The sequence below is a fragment of the Rutilus rutilus genome, assembly GCF_951802725.1.
Source record: "Rutilus rutilus genome assembly, chromosome: 20".
Classification (NCBI taxonomy): Eukaryota; Metazoa; Chordata; class Actinopteri; order Cypriniformes; family Leuciscidae; genus Rutilus; species Rutilus rutilus.
Window position 1 is genome coordinate 13,424,810 of NC_140225.1, and position 19,250 is coordinate 13,444,059.

General features: G+C 37.3%; 2 protein-coding genes across 5 annotated transcripts; one reads left to right on the plus strand and one right to left on the minus strand.

The window, feature by feature from the left end:
* Positions 1-75: 75 nt before the first annotated feature.
* rab1ab (RAB1A, member RAS oncogene family b) lies at positions 76-7,882 on the plus strand. The gene is made up of 6 exons (XM_084390706.1): positions 76-245; positions 2,998-3,070; positions 3,329-3,424; positions 4,621-4,716; positions 4,850-4,981; positions 6,621-7,882. Exons 1-6 carry the CDS (start codon positions 232-234, stop codon positions 6,816-6,818), a joined length of 609 nt encoding a protein of 202 aa, XP_084246832.1. The 5' UTR covers positions 76-231; the 3' UTR covers positions 6,819-7,882.
* An 831-nt stretch (positions 7,883-8,713) lies between these two features.
* Positions 8,714-19,187, minus strand: cep68 (centrosomal protein 68). Of its 4 annotated transcripts, none has more exons than XR_014625578.1 (7): positions 19,013-19,154; positions 16,417-16,799; positions 13,928-15,349; positions 13,726-13,829; positions 12,797-12,893; positions 10,390-10,518; positions 8,714-9,862 (listed from the first exon to the last, which is right to left on the minus strand). XR_014625578.1 is itself a non-coding variant. In XM_084391337.1 (7 exons), the coding sequence occupies exons 2-7, from the start codon at positions 16,750-16,752 to the stop codon at positions 9,849-9,851; spliced, it is 2,118 nt and encodes a 705-aa protein (XP_084247463.1). In that variant the 5' UTR covers positions 16,753-16,799; positions 19,013-19,187; the 3' UTR covers positions 8,714-9,848. The 4 variants fall into 4 exon arrangements, 3 of the variants coding, with proteins under 3 accessions (XP_084247463.1, XP_084247462.1, XP_084247461.1); XM_084391337.1 differs by having other exon boundaries at positions 8,714-9,859; positions 13,726-13,848; positions 19,013-19,187; XM_084391336.1 differs by having other exon boundaries at positions 13,726-13,848; positions 19,013-19,187.
* Positions 19,188-19,250: the final 63 nt, after the last annotated feature.

Below are 19,250 nucleotides of genomic sequence, written 5' to 3' on the forward strand. Positions count from 1 at the left end.
TACAACTTCCGCACAAGTTCTGATGACGACATAGCCTACGCAATCTCTTTAAGGAGTTCCTATTTCCTGGTTGAAGAGTCAGCCATTTTGGGTTTCAACCGACTAGACTTTGCGGCAGCAGCTAGCCAGCTAGTTACTTTTTAATCGGAAGAAAGGTTATTGTTTCTAGTCTCTTCACGCCGCGGAGTTGTTTTGTTAGAAGACAGCCGTTTTCACAGTGTCCAGTCCACGATGAATCCCGAATAGTAAGTGAATGAGTTTTTACACGGCTTGTTTGTCGTTACTGTGCTTATAATTTACCTGTAGCTACTTTTGACAGGCAGCAGCAATGATGACTAGCTGTGTGATCAATCTTACCAGTAAAGAATATCACGGTAACGTTATTTGATATACTTCACTGGTCAAAACCGGAAAGCTTCGTGATTTTCAAGACAAGCATTTTTAACACATCGCTTTCTCTAAAGGAGTAAAAACTTTTGTAATTAAACGGCTGGTGTATAGCGGAGCTCAGCCAAGTTAAATATCCATCCGCGTTACATTTATGACAAGTAACGTTAGAGCTCATTAGTTAGTCATACCGCACCTTTACCATTTCTTACATTGTGATGTTTAAATTTCCACTCGTTAAAGCAGATTTTAGCTGTCAGGCATCAGTAGAAATTATTATGAAGGCTAGCTGATGTAAGCTAACGTCTCGGGTAGCATTTCATTTACTTTTTAAACATCTTGACGAGCCGGTAAAGTGGGTAACGTTAAATGGCTTAAATATCGTTAACGTTTTTAGTAACCTGTTGCTGATCTCCAATTTGATCAGAAAGAGGTTTTTGATTTAAGTAACGTTAGCCATTTTTTGTCAATGTTAGGAATGTGGACTTGTAACTTACTAATGAGTTATCAGAGTCTGTCGAGTTTATTTATTTGTTAATACAGCTTTTAAAGTAGTCTGGATGAAATTATTTGTCTTTTTATTCATGCGTTTTTAGCATCTGGAGTTCCTACACAGAAATACAATCACGTGCCTTGTTGTTTAACACAAAAATTTAATCACAGGTGTAATTAGTACTCTACACTTTGACACTAAACTAAAACATAACAGTCAGGGTTTCTATATCTGGTTCTTCGAAATAAAAGATGGTTTAGTAAGATTTAATAGACACATTTCCACAACACCAGTCTGATTTGTGCTATGCTATCTTTATTTACTTATTTGTACTGGTTTACATAATCTTAAAATGTGTTTTGTCATTGATTCTGTGTTTCCTGTGTTCATTGGCACTGAATTGTGAGGTTTCTATACTCCTGTCCAAATGTCTGAATGTGCAGATGTGAAGTATGTCTCAAGGAACTGAAGTGCCCAGCCCTTCCTTTTGCAAGGTAGTCATGTGTAGGTCACATGCCAAATGACAACCTACATGGTCTATTACAACCATCACTAGTGTGAGTGTTAAGCAACTCAGTTGCTTAACAGACTTCATATCAGCTGTTGCATGAATTTTACATGGGCAGAATAAGGGTGAAATATGTTCTGTCATAGTTAATAGCCTAGCTATTACAATGGTGCTTGCTTAGTGGCTAACACTCATTAGTAGTTTCTCTTTCGGTTCTTCACTAACGTTAATCGTATCGAAGATTCAATACTAAAGTGATCACAGACTTTATTGTGGCTTCCTAAGATTACATGAATTGTGATTAAATAAAGAAAGATAGTTAGCAAGTAGGACTTCATGCATATTATCTGTCTTTTCTGACATCAGTTTTTAACGTTCAGCTCAATTGTAGGACTTAATGCAGAATTTCAGATCTGCATGATACACTTTTAAAATGCACACCTCTTTGTCTTTCCTAATACTGTGTCTCATTGTTGGTGAAAAAAGTTTGTTATTATAGTAATATTTAAATTAAATATAAAGAAAGAAACTTTTACTACACCTACTTATTCTGTTTGATAGAAATCAGAAAGTATTGCAGTTCGCAAACAGAGGGTCTTTACATGCAGTTTTTTGTGTAGTGGCTCCCTACACAGGATCGTTTGTTGCAGTCAACCTAACAAGGAGAGCATGACTTGAATTCAGTGGCAGGGTAGAGAGGAAAACATCAGACTGTTCTGCTGAGTCGTCGATGAGCTGGTCTTGACCAGGCCGATCTGCTGAATTTCCTTCCTATGGACTTTTCTTACTAGGCCATGTTGAATAGGGCCAGAGGATTTAGCACAACGGGCAAAAATCCCTCTCTGTGGAATGCTTAATCAGCTTACTCAAGTTTCTCGACCTCAGAGGTCCTCAAGCACATTGTCTCTGTTAAACAAACATTTTATTTTTTGCATGCACAAGTGGTCCAGTGTCTGATTTACTGCATTTTCAGCTGAGTTCCATCAGTTGTCAACAATAAGTTTGACCTATTTCACATGTTGCAGGGGGGTTTTAATGAGCTCATTGTTTAGCCTATGTATGCCTAGAAAATAAACAATGCGAAATATACAGTGAAAGAAAGCAAGAGTTGGTTTCATGCATGTCTTTTGAGATGTACGCCATTGTGTTTGCATCAGTATAATGGTTACACTACCGTTCAAATGTTTGGGATCAGTAAGACTTTTTTTTTTTATTCAAGGATACAAAGTGCTCAAAAGTGATAGAAAAGACATTTATAATGTTACAAAAGATTTCTATTTCAAATAAATGCTGTTCATTTGAACTTTATATTCATCAAAGAATTGTGAAAAAGTAGGTTTCCAAAAATATTAAGCAGCACAACTGTTTTCAACATTGATAATAAGATGTTTTTGTTTGCTTTTTAGTAGCAAATCAGCATATTAGAATGAGTTCTTAAGGATCATGTGACACTAAAGCCTGAAGGAATGATGCTGGAAATTCAGCTTTGCCGTCACAAGAATCAATTATATTTTAAAATATATTATTGACATAGAAAATAGTGACTATTTCAGACAAATGCACTGTCAAATATTGATGGTCTAAAGTTTTGTTGCTATTTCTCTTGCAGTGACTATTTATTCAAGCTGCTCTTGATTGGTGACTCTGGTGTTGGAAAGTCTTGCCTTCTTCTCCGATTTGCAGTGAGTAGACTATAAGTTTCCCTAGTCTTGTCCTCGTGGAGGCATTTCTGTCATTTTTGCTTGAATCTACATTAGTATTTCTGGTCAGAACTGGCAGAGATTTAATAATAAAAATTATTTAATTTATGAAATGAATTTATATAGGCTAATATTAATAAGAGAATATTATATCACATTTATAGTGAATTAAATTGAACTGAATAACTGAATTTTGACTACCGAAACATTTAATTCGCCTGTTATTTGACTTTTTTTCAGGATGACACATACACAGAAAGCTACATTAGCACTATTGGTGTGGACTTTAAAATAAGAACTATAGAATTAGATGGAAAGACCATCAAACTTCAAATCGTAAGTTCCTTTATATCCTTTAATGAAATTAATTGTTGTGAATAAGACATGAGCTGAATATTTAAGCATGTGATCGAAGAAAAGTGAACACTTTAGTGGTATCATTTTAATTATTTTGGGACAACATCAGAGAGAGAAGGGTTAAGCCATGTTTAAAGTGGTCACATAATCTCAATCTCACTTCCCTTGATCTTGTGATGTAAATTATGCCTGAGAGGGACTTTTCTCTGCTAACTATGAATAGGGCTGGGTTGACGATATTGATTTATTATCTCATTTTGATGAACCAATATCAATTCTTAAATCGCACGAATTGATCTTTTATTCTATTCTGTTTTCTGTTAATGCACGAAGAAAACTTCACTACACAACATATAATAGCAATAGCTTTGTGCTTTAATTTAGAAAAGAAACAAAGTCTCAGCTATGAATTTCTGGCAATTTTATCATGAAATTCAAACAATAAATGTTATTTTTTACACACTTTAATATGACGTGACCGATCGCTGTAGCGCCTCATTTCAAGCAGCAGAGCGAGTGCTCACAAACTGATCATCTCTTCCTCTTTACTACAAGTTATAGCACAAAATATGAACAAATAAGCATGAAAGAAACATTACAACCTACTGAAATGATGTGATTTCCCCATGAAACTGCTCGGTGTTTTAACCGCATAAAGTGAAATAGCTTGTCGGCAACATAACACAAGCTACAGAAAAATAGCTATAGCTCTTGAAAATGTTGTTAAATGTATGCACTCGATTACATATCCATTATATTTGTACTTAGCCTGTTCATTTAATGTATGTTTGAATGAGTCTGTCAGGAAAACAAGCTTTCCACAATAAATTAGAGTTGAAAACGTATCATTAAGAAGTTTAAATTTAAAATTGCTTTGTGTAATTAAAATGTTTGTATACAACTTCACATTTTTTATTAGTCTTTATGATCATATCAAAAAAAGAATAATAAGTGGCAAAGGAAATTAATAGTTTTTGTTCATTTTAACCTTTAATATTATAGTAATGCACCAACTGGGTTCTCTAAATAGGTCTATGTAGTTTTACAGCATTAGTTAAGAGAATCAAATCAATTTGTGAAATCTGTGCCACTATTGCTACTATAGCTAAAATAATATTTTGAGAGCCTATTTTTGTGTTTGATTCTGGTGTCATATGATTCCTTCTCCCTTACAGTGGGATACAGCAGGACAGGAGAGGTTTCGCACAATCACATCCAGCTACTACAGAGGAGCACATGGCATTATTGTAGTCTATGATGTTACAGATCAGGTGAGCTCGTCCAAACCTTAAGCAAGTGTCCTAATTTTACTTTAAACACCTGTGGAAATGCCTTGAAACGAACCTGTTTTTACTTCTGCTCCACTGTATTTATGTTTTAATGTTTTTTTTCCATTGCTCTCAGGAGTCCTTCAATAATGTTAAACAGTGGCTACAAGAGATTGACCGCTATGCCAGTGAAAATGTTAACAAGTTATTGGTTGGCAACAAGTGTGACTTAACAACAAAAAAAGTGGTGGACTACACAACAGCAAAGGTAATATTGCTATTCTCCATATTACTCCATTTATTCTAATATTATTACGACTCTGTTCCAATCCCTGTGAGCTACCTGGCTGTTTACCCCCTACATAGCCAGCTGCCTTCTAACTAAAACGAGAACTCATAACTGACTAATTTGGAATGGTATACTTCGGCAACAACACAGTGCATTGGAGATTCCTGATTTCAATAGACTTAAGTCTTATCGTCTTGCTACGCTAACAACTTGATGTTGTAATAAGCATAAAAATACATAGAATGCACTCATATTTATTACTATTCTCCTTATTCCTTGTTTACACTCTTAGTAACATTTAGGTTTTAAATAATACAAATGATATATAATGTTTTTATTTACTTCTCTATACGTTTATGCTGTGTTTTGGGGGATATGAAGTACCTTTTTACTTATTTACAGCAAAATACTTCAACTACACCGCTAACATGCATATGAAATATAAACATTTTATGGAAACGAAACACACTAACGATTATATTTTGGATATATCATCTACACAGTTATTCGAAACTTAAAGCTCTTCTTTCATGAGCTTCTATGTACATTTCTGTAGAAGATTGAAAGTAATTGGCAGAGAGAGAACACGAAAGCAAGATTGAACCCACCTTTTTTTTTTATTTTTTTTTTATTATAAGCATTTGTGGTTGTGAATACAGTATTACACAGTTCCGAAAAACCTATAACTTGACCGTTGGCCTATTTATAAGCCTATTCTAAAGCCATGATTGGTTGGTGTTAAGTAAAGCAATGAGTGTTTGCACATGTGAGGAGTTAGTGTGATGCACTGTTGAATTAGTGTGGCATTTTGATAGGTTGTGTTTGAGAAAGGAAATCAAGATGCTTCCTGTTAGATTTTTGTGTTACATAGAGAATTGTGTGTTGTGGTTTGCAAAAAGTGTTTTATGAAATTGAATACTGAGTTGAAGGCCAAGAATTGGTGTATGGTTTTGCAGATTTGATGTGTGGGTATGGTGTTTGAGTGTCAGGTTTCAGAAATTGTGACAAGTAAGGATTTTGTGTGAAAGCAGTAAAAAAAAAAAAGTGTAATTACCATATGCAGAATTTTGAGGTTTTCACAAAAATGAGTTCATTACGACCTCGTCTAACCCCAAAGCTCAAATAGTTTTTCTCTGCTTGCTTCTCGACGGTGCTTCCCCTCAGTACAAGTACCATAGTTGGCTAATGATGCTGTACAATGATGGTCGGGAGTGTGCCTTAAATTTCTGCCTACATAGGCAGCTCACTAGGTTTTGGAGTAGAGCCTATATGCACTAGAGATTCGCGGATGGGCTATTATTTCATCCGCAACCGCATCACAAAACTCATCATGTGTCCGCCATCCATCCGCACCAACATTTTTGACCAATTTTCAAAACCGCGCCCGCGCGCCATCCGCTGATTGGTGTATACATATATTTTTCATTTGATTGGTTCAACCGCCCGCCACCCGCCCGAATTTAATTCAAATAGAATTTTTCGTCACGTGATCCGCGGGTTATCCGCTGAGTCCGCGGCTGTAACCGCCAACCGCTCATCTCTAATATGCACATAAGACTTGCACAGTTGTTCACTTTTCCAATGTTCTAACAGAAATAACTGCTTGGTTTATCTCTAGGAATTTGCTGATTCCCTTAGCATTCCTTTCTTGGAAACTAGCGCTAAGAATGCTACCAATGTGGAGCAGGCCTTCATGACCATGGCTGCTGAGATCAAGAAGAGAATGGGCCCCGGAGCCACAGCTGGAGGTTCTGAGAAGTCTAACGTGAAGATCCAGAGCACTCCGGTGAAGCCTGCATCTGGAGGCTGCTGCTGAGACCCCCTCAACCTCGGCCCGCCCCCTCACCTCGGCCCATGGATCTTGGAGCAAGAGCCCCCACAATAGGAGAAAGAATGGGGAATAGATCATTTGTTATGGAGCAAAGAGTGAATATGGAGAATAGAACGAATAAAAGAGAGTGTGAAACAGGCAACAATTAAAGTTACCCAAGTTGTACTGTATGTAGCCGCACTACCAAAAACATTCAAAAATCTGCTGCCCCTTCCCCTCCCCTCCCCTCCCCTCCCTGGCTTTTCACAAACTGTAACTGATGAGATTTGGTAACGGTCAGTCCCCTTCACCCCTGCCGTCTGTCAGGGGCTGCTTTTAACCAATCCCACATCAAGAAAGGATGGATTTCATTTTCCCTCAACGATTTTAAATTCTCTGTGTTGCAGGTTTCTAAGAATAATGTGTGTATTTATCTCACTGCATTCCTACTGCAGGGCTGGTCTGTGGTCAAAATTCAATGACGTTTTGTTTTTCTGTCCTTTTTCTTTTCTTACTTTATTCTTACTTGTTGATTATTTTACTGTTGATATTTGCATGTGTAGGTTTCTGTCCCCACAGATTGTTTTGTCAGTCTGTTGCGATCAACCGGGCAGCGGTGGTTCCCAGCTCAACATCGGTTTAGGAAAATATATGTACATATACATTATGTATATATATGTATATCTATAAGATCTGAATTGACAACTCTGTAGAGTTAAATACATGATTCGAGTAGTTTTAACTTCTTTTTCATTAAGTTGTGTCTGCAGACTTGTAGTTTTGTTGCGCAATGTGTAACAGTTAACAAAAATATAAATAAATATTGTACGACCATACTGTACAATATATCAGTATGTCTGCAATTATTGGTGGGACATGTAGAAACCATTTGTGTTTTATTTATTCAACATTTATATGCAAATATATTGTTCCAGTAATATACAATCTCTTAATATTGGCCATTTACCTGCGGAATACATTGAAAGCAACAAATTCACATTTTGCGTATGTGACAAACACTATGTTCTCTTTTTCATAATAAAGACAAATGAATTCATTTTTTGAATTAACTTGGAAACCGTTTGTCTAGTTTATAATTTTTTGTTGTTTTGGATGGATATTTTACATCCCAGATATGGGACATTTAGTACAAGTAGGATTAAAGCTTGTTGTGGTACATGGCCCTTACAACACTCCGAAAGAGGTTCATTCATATTTTAGTATTTATATACCATCATGGTATTTCTAAATAATTAGAATTATTTTTCCTTGCATTTTTTTTGCTTTTGGCATTTTCTCAATATGTTGTATTTTAATTCCAATTTCAGTATTTGTAATTTAATAATTCAGCGTAAATGTATTTTATTCCAGTTAGTCCAGAGTTTTTCAGCTTATATATATCCTTTTTTTTTTTATGAATAAAATCTTTAGTAGGTTTAGTTTGAGCTTTAGTTAACGTTAACAATAACAACACTGGTTTATGGATCCACCTTATGAAATAATTGAGGACTTCTTTTAATACAGTATCCTCTGGTTTCACAGGCTAAAATGCATGTTTGAGCTGTTTTAACTGAAAGCAACTTGCACTGACATACCGTATCTTAAAATATGTCAGTGCCATTGTTTTTTCTCAATATGCACACCAGTAATGTTTTTGTCTCTAAGCATGTTTATAAAAGCTACTAATTGAACTGAGGACTAATCCTGGTTTAATTTAAGCCCTGTCTGTGAAACCAGGCCTATATGAATCTGTGTGCATGAATGGTAATACTTCAGTATATTATGTACATACTTGTACATACAAGTAATTGAGTACTTTTGCATTTAATCAAGTGTCCTCATCGAAACCTACAGAGAAATATATATTTATCCTAACTAAAAAAACAAGACAAAAACAAGAAAACTATCAAAAAGGACACCGTTTATTGTTAAAAAGTTAAAAAGCAAAACAGTTACACATCAGTCTGTGATCTCTACAGCTGAAGTTCTCCAAAACTTTCTGCCTCAAGGTTTTTAGTTTTCCGTCATTCTTTCAGCTGAATCCATTCCACATGCATTATGCACCATAATTTATTTTTTGCATTTTGTTCCTTGTGACATCTCCAAATGTTAACATACTGACAATGCTTTCACCCTAAAGGTTTAGTTCATACATAAATGAAAATTGCATCATCTGCTCACCCTCATGTCTTTCTATGCTTTCTTTTTTTCTGTGGAACACAAAAGAAGATATTTGAACAATGTTGGTAACTACACAACATTGGACCCCTTTGACTTACATCATGTAGAGAAAATCAACAACACTGAGCCACGCGTTTACATTCAATAAAAGAAAGTCATACAGTTTTAGAATGACATGAGGGTGAGTAACTGATGACAATTTTCCTTTTTGGGTGAACAGTAAAGTATGCATGCTCATGACACTAATAATCAGTCAAAAAAATACAATACATCTTCGAGGCACAAGTTACTCAGAAGGGAAACTAAAGCTGCAGAGATGCAAATGAAGGCTGGGTTGTCCTCCATTAAAACTTAACAAGGTAATAATAATCTGAGATCACAATCATGATTGGCACATATGTGCACCTCTTCCAGAGCTGAACAGTATTACTAAATTAGGCCATCTCAGGACATTTTCTGACATGAATATGTTAAAATACAGTAGTCACCATTTGAAATGGATAATAAAAATGAATCAAACGTCCTAAGACAAGAATGGGTATTGTTCAAAATTCATGTAAAACTTTGATGAAAGGTTTTGATCCACTTCAAATGTTGACTACTGTATGTATAGACACTGACAGACAATCATTAGCTGGTATGTAAAAAAACAAAGTGAAAAGTTCAACGTATATTGTGACAGATAACTCTGACAGCACATAACACCAGTTCTGAATACAGTAAGCGTGTAAAACAAAGATAATGGCGACATGAGTCAAGTTATAAGTGTTTTTCATGTGAAAACACCAAAAAAATACGTCTCAGTGAAAACAGTGTGCGGACCAGATATTTGCCATCCCAGATTCCTAATAATTCTCAGGAAATTGCTTCTGGGGAGAAAGAGTGAAAAAAGTTATGCGGCACTTTTAATAATCAAAAGAGGCTAAAGTCATGGGGGAAAATGTGAATAATGAACTGTATATTGTAGGAATTGAAATAGCGTGCTGCAGGGAGGAAATATTTTTGTAGACCAAAACCCAGAAATCTGAATTTTAGCACTTCAGCTTCCATCACCTGAAGTCAATGGGTTTTTGGTTAAATGCCTGAAATAAAGTCTGTGGTTAATACAAGCTTTGTAATTACGACATGACGTGAATGCAGCATTATCTGCATTATTATCGCAATAGCTTTTTACTTCTGCCATTGTTTTTAGGCATCAAAATTCCTAAAAAATTGGGTTAATTTGTGAAGATTATCATGATGAATAAAACAGAATCACATAACAAGAGGTCACGAAGCTTATATGTTGGCCAACAAAAAAAAATGTCATCACTGCAGCATATTCAGTCATCCATTTATAGTAATATAACCATGTGATGACACTAGACTAGAGGGCACTATAATAGTAGATCATTACCTGATGCTTCCTCAGATCTGGGGTCAGTGAGGCAGTCCATGGCTGACAGAATAGAGGAGAAAAGATACTCTGAATGAGTTTCCAGTGTGTGAGACTGCCTCTCTATTAGCACCAGTGTGTCTTTCAGAACTGTAGGATCAGAAAAAAATATATATGAGCAGCAGTATGAGAACATCTAAATACTAGTGATGTGTTGACGAAAGTAATGATGTTAATTCTTGATGTGAATGCAGAAATGGAGAATGCTAGGTAACAGCACTGCTCTCGAATTCATGCATGCATGACCGCATTCTCCGAGCAGAGCGTTTCCTGTTTCTGTCCTATGTGACTGAGTATTGGATTACACTGCACAACATGTCCAAAACTGAGAAGCTGTTGAAACTTGTGGAAGTGTACCGAATGATCAAGAAACAAAGCTAAAAAGCTCTAATGCTTCTTCTAATTTAAAATACTAGTGCAAAATGGCCGTGCAAAAATCAGTTTTTGTGTGTGTTTTTAGTAATTGTTGGTTTGGTGTGTTTGAGTGCTCATTGTTACAATTACACAGCAAAAGTTCAGTGACATTTTTATTTGTGCATGGTAGAAAGCACACATAGCCTAGAAATCTAGATGCAAATTAATAGAAAATTAATTTTGCAGCCAGTGTAGTCTAGCAACTCTCCGTTGACTTTTGAGCTGGAAAAAACAAACTCTAGTCAGGCCAATAAAATCGTGTATAGAGTCGGTGGGCGGGCTTTACATAATGACGACAGAGTTGTGACGGTTCCGCGTGAATTCCCTGCTACTTGAAAACAAAGAAGAGCTGCTGCTGCTGGCGAACAGCGGTCTTTCGAATCGGCTTTGTCCGTGACTCTGGAGGACTTGGAGTTAAGCTTTTCTTTGAGAAAAGAACAAAGAAGTAATTAAGTAATTCTTAAAACAGGAAGATGTGTTCGTAGTTTTGCCGGCCAGATATGGCAAAAGTTTAATCTATCAACTAGCTCCGCTGTTGGGAAAACGCTCTGGTTGGTTGTAGCGCTATCCTATTGCATGCAGAGTGAATTTGAAAGACAGCTGTTTATCCCGCCCCTCAGATTGAGCCCTGACAATGGTGAGTTGCCAGACCTAACATCTTGATGTAGGTCTGGCTTGCCAGGCTAAAGCACACAGTGAACTCCAAGAAAACACTATGCTTGAGCAAACAGTTTGTGAATAGGCAACTACAAATGAAGCCTGTGAAAGAGACTGAACGCATTCAATAGGATATGTTTAGTTGGTGAATAGCATAGGCTACTATTACACAGTAGCGATAACGTTAAGCGCACCAGAATGAAATATAATATTCAGATGTAAACAGCATTGCTGACTTACAGATTCAGTTAACATCCACAAATGAATAAGCGCATCGATTCAGGGAGCAGTGCAAAGTGCCCGTGCAAAATCAGTTTTTGTGTGTTTTTAGTAATTGTTGGTTTGGTGTATTTGAGTGCTCATTGTGAAAATTACACAGCAAAAGTTCAGTGACATTTTTATTTGTGCATGGTAGAAAGCAAATACTGATACTGACATAATGACATACAATAAATGTGGAAAATTTAACTACACGATTCAGGGAGCTCCGCTGCTTTCTTCGACCCTCTGTCTCTGGTCCTGTGCTGTGCTCACTCAGTGTCAGTGTGAGAGGGGGAGTGGCCAGCTGTGCTCACTCAGTGTGCAGTGTGAGAGGGGGAGTGGCCAGCTGTGCTCACTCAGTGTCAGTGTGAGAGGGGGAGTGGCCAGCTGTGCTCACTCAGTGTGCAGTGTGAGAGGGGGAGTGGCCAGCTGTGCTCACTCAGTGTGCAGTGTGAGAGGGGGAGTGGCCAGCGGCTAGAGCGGCAAAAGCCAATGTGTGCTTCTTTTACCGATATATATTTAACAATATATTTTGCATTTCTAATCCAAACAACGTCAAACTTGGCACTGCACTTACTCATGCCCGTAGCAAGACACCTGTCAAGTTTGAAATCCATCGGACTAACGGTTTGACAGATATGCGAACACACACACACACACAGACAGAAAGACGTTCCCGTAATTTATAGATAGATATACAGAAGTAAACAGCGTAGGTGACTTACAGATTCAGTTAACATCCACAAATGAATAAGCGATTCAGGGAGCAGGTTACACAGTGAACTCCGAAAAAAATGCTACGCACAGACAGACAGACGTTTCTGTAATTTATAGATAGATCATTTCACTTCACAGCTATGGAGCCACAACTGAGGGTTCAGTAACAAAATGCAGCTTTTCCCTTCCATTAAAAAGAGTCGTGCTAATTCAGTATTCAGTACAGCAGCTGAATTGTAGAGAGATGTTTTTGCTGTTATGTAAAAAACAATTATATTATCTTATTGTATTATAGTTTGATAGAGCTATTAAGACTCACACGGAGAGGCTGAATTCATGCAATGCAAAAGCATCTCTCCAGTCTGAAGAACATCTGTTGTGAGGGGCTTATGAGCCTGAACTTCTTCCTGAAAACTCTGAAAAATATCATGTGATGCAGTTATGTATTTTTTTAATGTACTTCTTTTGGAATAAAATTATTATTTCTTATTGTTATTAGATGCATATACACTACCATTCAAAAGTTTGAGGTCGGTAAGCTTTTTCTGCACGGTTTCACAGACGAGGCTTAAGCTAGTCCCAGACTAAAATGTTTAAGCTGTTTTAACTGAAAGCAACTTGCACTGACATATCTTAAAATATGTCAGTGCCATTGTTTTGCCTCAAGATGCACACCAGTAATGTTTTTTTTCAAAGGCATGTCTAAAGTCCTGTCTGTGAAACCAGGCCACTGTGTATTTGAAATAAGTTTTTTATGCTCACCATGGCTGCATTTATTTGATCAAAAAAATTTGTAATAACAGTAATATTGTGAAATATTATTACAATTTGAAACAACCGTTTTCTATTTTTAATATTTTTTAAATTTTAATTATTCCTGTGATGGTAAAGCTGAATTTTCAGCATCATTACTCCAGTCTTCAGTGTTACATGATCCTTCAGAAATCATTATAATGTGCTGATTTGCTGCTCAAGACATATTTCTTATCATTTTCAGAGTTGAAAACAGTTCTGATTCTTAATATCTTTTTTGTAATATACTTGTAATTTTTTTTCTTTTATTAATAGAAAGTTTAAAAGAACAGCATTTATTTGAAACAGAAGTCTTTTGTAAAATCATAAATGTCTTTACTTTCACTTTTGATCAATTGAATGTATCTTTGGGAAAAAACATACTACTTTCTTTCAATAAAAAATAAATAAATCTTACTGACCCTAAACTTTTGAATGGTATTGTAGTTTACAAACCTTGTAGTCAGCCAAGGAGGCTTTGACGCTCTCCAATTCAACCATGGGAGGAGATAGAAAATCTACTTTCTCTACCACCTTGTGCAGCCACTGAATCAGCTTTTCTAGGTTTGAGCAAAATAACTGTTGAGAAAGGATGTAACAGTTCTCATAAACTCATAGCAATCTCAGAATTTTGCAATCACGAGAAAAGTCTACTCACCTGTATGTGCTGCATTAGTGACTCCTGGGTCTCATATTCATCCTGGTCTGTTTGTATTGTCCTCTGAAGCTCTGACATTGACAATCCGCTCAGCTGATTCATAATAGCTTCCACCTCCCTCAGGTTCCTTCTATTCACGTCTTGACTAATCATCTGGATTCTGGCAGCAGGCTCCTTTGCTTTCTCTAAATGATCCTCAGGTGTAAGAGGAACTCCAGAAACAGATCCCCTCCTCGCCTCAATGTCTTCATCGCCCCTTTCTTCCATCAACGGTTCATGCTTTCCTACTTGAACCCTTGGTGATCTGATGGAGGTAATCTCGCTCTCCAGGGATTCCCAGCTGGTGATGACCGGTTGGCTTATCTGGTCACTAATGTCCCTCAGTTGCTGTGAAAGCACCTGAAGTTCCTGTAGATGTTCTGGTAGGCGAAGGAACTCTTCGTCTAACTCGTCTTGCGAATTAGGACGGGGAAGGACGAGTGTTGAACTAATGAAATTGGGGACAGATCTGAAAGTTGAGAAGATGCCAAATTTACGGTAATGACCCCCTGGCTTCCCGTCGCAATCAAGACTCTCAATTGACAAGCCAGTTTGGTCTAGTGAGGAGTACAGGCTACTGGACATAATACCATCTGAGGACTTTGAGCGTGATTGGTTTAGAGCTGGAAACTCAGTTGACTTTCGACCTGTTCCTGGACTAAAGCATCTCTGCTGAGTCCCTGTATGGGATAGGTCCAAACAGGACAGGGTGGAAGAGCTGAAAAAGCGGTCCAACTCAATGCCTGAGTCTTGCAACACCGGATCGTTTTGTGAGAGAAGATCTCCATCTAGTGAACCCCATGTGCCTGTGATGTTGGGTCTCAGAGGGTATGTGTAGTCCAGGAGTGCCTGGTATTCCTTTTCAGGATCCCAGTTGGGGGAATTGCGGTTTGGGGAGGGTGGCATGGAGTTGGGAATGGCACAGGCCCAATAGTTGGCCTGATGAGGCGACATGTGTTTGAACCCACGTTGATGGTTCTTACTATAAAACTCAGAAGATCCTGTGTTAAGAAAAGAATCTCTTCCTGTGTCCGTCATCTCACCTGTTCTTGTTTTTACCTTTCTCGTGAAACGAGACGTATGATTGGACAAGTGAGAGGTGCTTCTAGGAGTGGACATCCACTTAGGCACTGGGGGTTCTGTAAGGCTCAAGGAAGCTGAAGGGGGACTGGACAGACTGCGTTTGGCAGCTGAAGTGGTAAAAATAGGATCATCGTCACATGACCCTAGTCTAAGGTCCGATACATTCATGGAAGTATCCAGGTCTTCTCTGGATAATGCGGGGGAGGATTTATAATATGGAGAAGCTTGTGTGATCCTTCTGAATGACTCTTTGGCCAGACTTTTGTCCTTTTCTTTAGAGGAATCTGCTTTGTAACTGATCTGAGGAGGGAAAAAAAGGAAATGTTAATAGGAAATCCTGGGATGTAGACTAAAACATTGGCTCCAAACATTACCATTCAAACGTTTGGGGCCAGTAAGATTTTTTCATGTTTTTGAAAGAAGTCTCTTGTGCTCACTGAGGCTAAGTTGATTTGATTAAAAACACAGTAAACAGTAATACTGTGAAATATTATTACAATTGTAAATAACTTTCTATATATTAATATTTCACAGAAAAGCGGAATTTTCAGCATCATTACTCCAGTCTTCAGCGTCACATGATCCTACAGAAATCACTCTAATATGATGATTTGCTGCTCATTAAACATTTCTTATTATTATCAATGTTGAAAGAGTTTTGATCAATTTAATGCAAAAAACAGTATTGTGTATATTGTTTTAACAAGTTTCCAAGTTCCCAAACATTACAATTGGGTCTTACTATGCTAAACCATGACCAATAATATAAGTTTTATAAATATCTTAATTTTAAAATACCATTTAGAACATCAAACTTGCGAACTTTGCAAACATGCAAAATTGCGAATATGTATCTTTAATTAGAAGTAACAATTTCTGGTTCATTTCGATTCAGACATAACCAAAAATAACGACTTGTGGTTCAGTGATGGAGTCAGTTGTGGCTCAGTAATAGCTTTGAACATTCACTGACTAAATTAATATGATTCAAACCACTAACTCACAAACAAGTCTGAAACAGATTCACAAATCTCACTGATAAAAAAATAATAAAAAAAAAGAAAAAAACATCAACAGTTTGCGAATCAGACAACACAGCTTGTGCTGTGTTTGTTGCTGTCTGCAGGAAACACTGGTTCGCACTCTTAACATTTGGACACACAAAGCTTTCCAAACTAATTGAAAAATATTGTTGTTTTATTTAAAAAATTTTTAGATGCAGTCTAAACCTCAACCCCTATATAAGACTAGCATTTCAAAGTTCAGAAAGAAATAAAGCAATATAATGCTCTTTTGTTGTTTCAGTTAGTAAATAGTGGTAGTAAATAGTTCCTGGTTCAACATGAACTGCGTCATTAGATTCTTACCATCTCTGAGTCTTCATGTGTGGATGAGTTCTTCAGGATGGGAATCTGGCATTGTGTGGAGATCAGTGGTTTTCTCATGGTATAGAGGCTTCTGTCTGTCATATACCTGGAAACAGGTGCCATTGTGACTGTCTTTTTGCAGCCACTCCTCTCTGTGTCTGAGTCTTTGGTCCCCAGGACATTTGCAGACCTTGTCCTCTCAATTGCCCTTTGACTGAGGGGTTTAGAGTGACCGCTGCGAATAAACTCTGGGGTCCTGGTCTTCCACCTCCCATAGCTCTTGTTGTCCATCTGCGAAGAGGTGTCTAATAAAGCCTTGTCAACTCCGAGAGCCATAGCACCACTTCCAGATTTTGTAGTTCCTCATTTGTCGAGAGCGACAGCTAAAAGGTCAAAATCACACTGTGTTTTAAACACTGCAAAACAAAGGCTTGAATGATCACAGAAGGAGGCTCTGTGATGTGTGTGGTCTAACATGATGCAGGGCTCATTTACTGTAATCGGTCATTATCTACATGTTCAGGCTTGCCTGAAATTCAAGAATGCTCTGTCATGAATGCTCAATTTTGTTGTTAAAGTGCCCCTATTATGCTATTTTAAAGTTTCCTAATGTTGTTTTGGAGTCTCCTACAACAGGTTTACATGCATCAAAGGTCAAAAAACTGTTTCATTTTCTCATAATATACATTTGCACATCACCACATTTTCAATGATTCTCAAAAGACTTGTCAGATGAATCAATCTCTCTAAATCCTGCCTTTCCGCAAACTACTCTGCTCTGATTGGCCAAGACAGCTCAGTCTGTTGTGATTGGTCTACCGCGTGCAGCGCCCATGTTGAAAACAAAAATGCCCATTGCCATAACAATGTCAGCTCTGCGTGTCCTGAGGCTTCCTACACCGTAAACTAAACACAGTAACGTACAATGATGTCGATTTTACCATATCAATCCCGGCGCGAGTCCGATGATAAAATACTGGAAGAACTAGGCCTATTCATTCAACCCGAACCTCCATCGCAAGGACAACTCGAGCAGGACGTTTCTTAGTGATACATTACTCAGTTTGAGCCACATTATGAGATGTTGTTGCACCTGTAATTCCTCACCATCAGCATTAACAAGTGCATGCATGTCCATCAATAAACCGATTATTTTACTTGTAGGCCTACTTATTTATTTACAGAGTATTTTTCTAATTTATTGCAGTGAACATGTGGAAACTGTATCAACTGGGGGGGGGTCAATAATTTGGCGGGGGTCAAATTCGGCACAACATCGGTTTGAGGTTCAAGTTTTCCCTGGTGCCTGCGCAATAAGTGGGCGGGCAATATGCTAATGTTTCGTCTTGACGTCACAACGAAACAAAACAATTCATTTCATTGACTCAGAGTCGACTCTTACTTTTGAAAGACAATAACTTTATATACGGTGCACTTTCAGATTTAAAACTTTGCAGGATGTTTTCATTCACTATGTTACACACTACATGAAAGTTCATTTTCAAAAATCCATAATAGTGGCACTTTAAAAGAAAAAAATAAATGATTAATTAATTAAATAATTTAGTAATAAAATAATAATAATACTCTACACTGACAAAATATAATTGTATTAATATGTGTCAGATGAACTCTGATAAATGCAACAGTGCAGACAAAGCAGTTTCTTGTATTTCTCTGTGGAATAATAATAGGCAGGCACTGTTTTTTGATTGGCTGATACCTCTGGTTTCCATGGCGACCAACAGAAAACGGCATGTCATAAGATGTGATCACGTGGGTAAATTTAAATCGTAGCCAGCTTGCACCGCAAACAAAGACAATCAAGTGTCTTCACCACAGAACCCTCATGGACTTTTACTTTTTACTTTTAATATAATACTTGTTGGTACACGGCTAGTCGGTTCGCATAATTGTTACTGTCTGACATCAATATGTTTTTGTGGACATAAAAAGCCAGCAAGATCCTGTGGGCTACAATGGCACTAGCTAGATAAAATAAAGCAGTGCGAAATCCATAGGCTTGATTGGCAGTTACCATGGCAGCCTAGTCATCAAACAAATGCCTAGTAGAGACTGCACCACACACACACACACACACACACACACACACACACACATATATATATATATATATATATATATATATATATATATATATATATATATATATATATATATATATATATGGACGGCACGGTGTCTGTATTATACAATCCCTCAAAGAAACCGAAGAAAAAAAGCTTTTAAAATCGATTCAAATATAAAACACAATTTATAATTCACAATATACAATCTAACGTTAACTTAACGTTACTTGTTTTGAAAGCCACAATATGCAACCAGTACCTATTTGAATAGAATAAAGTCAATATTCCTAACTGAAAACTGTGGCACGCCGCACGCATCGATAACGGAATGATAAAATGTATTTGGGTATCAGCAAGAAACAAAGTGATTAATGTTATGCCATTATGTATCAGCCAGAAATATGTATCTATCATACAGCGGCTTCACAGCTATGTCGACATCACTTTCACTTGGCTTTCATGGCTAAAACACCCAGCGTAACTGATCTTAAACTGTGTTTACGTACCGTTTTTGGCTATGGAAAGTCCATCGACAGCTCGATGAACTAACGTTACGTGCATGTGGCTAGAGATATAATACAGTAAATAAAACACCGCTGTAGAGGAATCCAAGCGTTTAAGGAAACGGTTCATAACACAGAGGCGGGTAAAGTAGCGTTGACTGTTGCCTCTCCAGCCAATAGCGACATAAAACGAGGAGAACTGCACGAGCCAAAATTCAAGTTACTCATTAATGCGCATGTG

Bases quoted from the DNA above. Each gene is read 5' to 3' on its own strand.
- rab1ab (XM_084390706.1), top strand. The intron at 3,071-3,328 runs GTGAGTAGACTA...ACTTTTTTTCAG, and splicing joins GCCTTCTTCTCCGATTTGCA to GATGACACATACACAGAAAG. The intron at 4,982-6,620 runs GTAATATTGCTA...GTTTATCTCTAG, and splicing joins TGGACTACACAACAGCAAAG to GAATTTGCTGATTCCCTTAG.
- cep68 (XM_084391335.1), bottom strand. From the start codon at position 16,752: ATGGCTCTCGGAGTTGACAAGGCTTTATTAGACACCTCTTCGCAGATG. The intron at 15,350-16,416 runs GTAAGAATCTAA...TTCCCTCCTCAG, and splicing joins CACATGAAGACTCAGAGATG to ATCAGTTACAAAGCAGATTC. The intron at 12,894-13,725 runs GTTTGTAAACTA...GATATTTTTCAG, and splicing joins CCTCCTTGGCTGACTACAAG to AGTTTTCAGGAAGAAGTTCA.